The 4,188-nt window shown below is 39.4% G+C and overlaps 1 protein-coding gene across 1 annotated transcript in view; it reads right to left on the reverse strand.

The window, feature by feature from the left end:
* LOC103129665 (desmoglein-2-like) overlaps window positions 1-4,188 on the reverse strand; it is a 36,535-nt gene that overhangs the window by 27,437 nt on the left and 4,910 nt on the right. The window contains exon 2 of the mRNA XM_016665311.1: window positions 4,098-4,103. Within this exon, the coding sequence (XP_016520797.1) occupies window positions 4,098-4,103 (6 nt within the window). The remainder of the gene's footprint in view (window positions 1-4,097; window positions 4,104-4,188) is intronic.

A 4,188-nucleotide genomic window follows, 5' to 3' on the forward strand; every position in this document is an offset into this window, starting at 1 on the left:
AAGAATATATGTCGTTTACATGAACAAACTGGACAGATGATTTAAACCAGCCTAGTCCTGTTCCCTTGGTCCCTACATGTTCAAGCTGTTCTAAGAGAATATTGTGATGAACTATGTAAAAAGCAGCACTGAGAACTACAAAACCAGATCAGACAAAAGTCCATTTCCTGAGGCCAAGAGAATATCATCTGTAACTTCCAGCAGTGTCGTTTCAGTGCTATGCTGAACTCTGAAAGCTGACTGAAACTCTTCAAACAGGTCATTAATATTTAAATTCTCACATACTTGATTAGAGACTATTTTCTCAAGGATTTTAGATAGGAAAGGAAGATTAGATACAAGTCTGTAATTAATTAAGTAATCTTGATTGAGAGAAACTTTAAAATATTATGGTATATGTCCATGTGCTACAGATAGGTTAATCATATCAACAATGGAGGCAGTAATCAAAAGAATAACTTCTTTAAATAATTTAGCTGGGACAGGATCAAACATGCATGTTGAAGGAAGAAATATTTTTGACAACTCAGAAATCTCAGCTGATTCAAAACAGTTCAAGCTCATATCAGGTTCTATACTGACATTCAATGCTGCATCACTTACTGAAGAGACCAAAAAATGAGAGAGGGAAAAATGGAGAAAGAAATCAATAGACGGATTGGTGCTGTATCTGCAGAGAGCTGAGTCAAAATGTAGCAGCCAATCTGACCATACAGAAGGCTACATTCCTACCCCCATCTATGGTCACCAGCTCTGGGTCATGACCGGAAGAATGACATAGCAGATACAAGCAGCCAAAATGAGTTTCCTCCGCAGGGTGTCTGGGCTGTCTTTTAAAGTTAAGGTGAGCAGCTCGATCAGCCAGGATGGACTCAGAGTAGAAGGCCTGCTTCTCTGCATCAAGAAGAGCTAGTTGAGGTAGCTCAGGCATCTGGTTAGGATGCCTCCCTGGAGAGGTGAGCTGGGATGTCCCACCAGGACAATTCTTCTAGATTACTAAGTAAGCAGACAGTTTGATGATTTCTTTTGTTGCTGCATACCTGAGATGTAGGCAAGCTGACTGCACGGAAGGAAGGCACCAGTTCCTTTTCTTTGCCTTTGTCTTGATCTTTGAGGTCTGAACTCAGATGATGAGAGAAGTGCAATGTGAAACCACATGTTGGGCTGTCGGGTTGGTCCCCATGCACAGGGGGCTCTTTGACTCTTCAGCTGCAGAGTTCTTTGTCCATCTCGATCTTGGCTCAAAGCTGCCTGGATGATCCAACCAAAGGTTCCTCTTTTGCATTCAGCTTTTATAGGGGCTTCCACCCTAGAGACGTGTTTGCATTGGCTGGCACTGTTGCCATGCTTGTTTCATGGCAACAGTGCCATGAAACAATCATTTATCCAAATGATCTCAGATCCATTATTGCCATAGAGACATTATGACCTGATGTCTGTTTTTGTGTCCCGGTGTTGCTCAAAGGTCACTTACAACCTTTACCTGCACAACCTTTTTCTTTCAACATTTGAAGTTGTTCAAGAATCTGTTTCCAAATCAACTAATTCTGAGGCGTTGGTCATCTCTCCTCTCATTTTAGTTCCTCTTTCTCTTACCTCCAACACATCAGTGATCTTTAATTACAGTTACACCTTTTACACCATTTCCAGTTCAATGTCAAAATCACATCTATAACCTCTCTAGATTCTCTGATTTAGCTTTAATTTATAATATTGTGACCATAACTTATTAGTTACCATTATTATAATCATAATGTGAGTTATTACAGGTGTTCTTCTGAAAAGAAAACAAGAATCATCCATTATTCTAATTATTTGATACCAAAGTTACAGTTGTTTATTCTTACAGCTAAAACAATAGTAATATAAGTATGGGTCTTATCCAATTACTCAAAATGTTTAGATTTCATTCTTTAAAACTTTTATGCATTAAAATAAGGAAGAGTCTCAACTGTCTTTATAAATCTGCAAGCTGGAAACTTTCTTCCTCTTTTGTCAGGAAGCCTGCTGTTCCTGTTTCATGGCTTGGCAACACTCTCTCTGCCTGACTATGATTTCTTATGAGATAGAATTAAAAGTAAGGCTTGCATGAGACAAAACAAACATACAACCTCACTGATTTTATTGAAGTTTGATTTTACTCTTGGGTCTAGATGTTACTTTGTGTAATTAATTTTAAAGGTAACTTCAAGTATTGTTAGTATTAAACTAAAATCTCCAGCATGGGAATAACGGGATGATCTCTGGTTACCTTCACACTTTCCAGAAGTTTTGCATTGGTGGACAGAGCCAGAATGTGTGGAGGTGGTCATCAGTTGTGTTGGTATAGTTAACAACAAATACTGTACTGCTGAGCTTTGACAAGACCGGCTGATAATGCTAATCCTGCGCAGTGTCACACCCTGAGAAGAGATGGTGTTTAACCAGTGTTACAGAAAAATCCAAACCACTGCCACACACAATGTTTTGTACACACCTGTTCCCAACTATGACTCACTTTCCAGATAAATGTTTTTCATTAGAAAATAGTTTCACTGAACATGTCGACTCGGCTTCCACTTAATTAGGTCTGCTTAATCAGAGCTAATAATAAAATTTAGTTATCGTTACTGAAAATGTTTTCTTTTACCTCACCACACTGAGGTAATACATATTTAACATAAACAAAGATATCTATTACTGAGATTTGACTAAAGAAACAGAACAGTCAGATTTAATTTTACTTAGTTGAATTGTAAGGATATCTTTCATTGTAAAAACTACTTGAACATCCATTTGCTTCCTTTATTAAGTTTTTATTTTAGAATCACTGAAAAAGCACCAAGTGCTGAAGTGACTGGCCTTTCCACAGTTCCAGCTGCAGTGAAGTTTCAGTTAAATACAGTCTAGCTGATTTGTTCTAATAATGAAAAGTCATTTGAAAATTCTTCAGATTATTCTCAAATTCACTGTGCTTAAAAAACAAAAGTTCTCCTTTGAACATGAAAAATACGCTTATAGAAATAGCCACAAAACAAATAAAGTAAAAGGACTACTTCCTACACTAATAAAGAAGGTTAAAACAAAAAGAGAACAGCTGTTTCTAATGCTGTTCCTGTGCTCGTGGTCAATTCAAAATATAGAACAAGTACAGATGCAAACCCTAGGACAACAGCATCATATCTAGCACCTTGTAACAGATTAGTGGGACCTGGCCAAAACCTGTAGAGCATTAAGTTTTCTTAGTAGCATTTGCTGTTCAAAAAAAGTTTTTCTAACATTTCAAATATTTAAAGTTGCCTGTACTTGTATGCTTTACAAGATGACTCCGGAGTGCTTTACTCTACATTCAGTCAGTCAAACCCATTCACATGCTGATGGTGGTATAATGCAACATTATAGCCACAGCTGTGGGTCACAATATGAGGCTGCCATTCAATCAGCACCACCAGGTCCTCTGCCCCAACATCTGGACAGAGCAGGGGGGTTGAACAGGCAAACCACCAGTTAAAGGACAAACTCCTACCTTCTGAGTCACTGTCGCCTTTCAAGGTGTAAAGCAGGTACTAACACATGGGTGGCATTTGGTATGATGAACATTTTGTATGATAAATATCCAGGGGTGAAAGTAAGGGGGTACGGCAGGGCACTGCGTACCCCTTAAAAGATTTAGCGGGGGTACGCAGTACCTGCAAGAAAGAGGAGCGGCTGTCAGCTGTAAAGAATTAGTGGGTTCACTGTGCATCCGTGAGTTCACCCACTAATCAGCCGTGACTGATTAGTTTTTCAAGAACAATCTAAAACACAACTTAATCAGTTAAATAACTTTTTTCCCATTTCATGTTTTTTTCTGAACTTTTAGACCAGTGGTTCTTAACCTGGGTTCGATCGAACCCCAGGGGTTCGATGAGTCGGTCTCAGGGGTTCGGCGGAGCCTCTGCCGCGGAGGTAAAGACACACTGTGTAAAGTCGTGATGATGCGCCCTGTTTTACCATCACTTGCTCCAGAGGATCACGTTACATTGCTTAGCCAATCAGTGCTGTGGGAAGGAGCTCCACTCTCAGCATGGATTTGAATTTGTGTCTTTAATTACTTCAGCAAAGCTCACAGTTTTTACCAAATTCTGTAGCTTTCGGTGTACTTCTAAATCTGCTCCTTAGTCGCATCTTTCCGGGGTTGGTACTGCCTCTAGTTGCGTGGGGGAGGTA

The sequence above is a fragment of the Poecilia formosa genome, unplaced genomic scaffold (genome assembly GCF_000485575.1).
Source record: "Poecilia formosa unplaced genomic scaffold, Poecilia_formosa-5.1.2 Scaffold564, whole genome shotgun sequence".
Classification (NCBI taxonomy): domain Eukaryota; kingdom Metazoa; phylum Chordata; class Actinopteri; order Cyprinodontiformes; family Poeciliidae; genus Poecilia; species Poecilia formosa.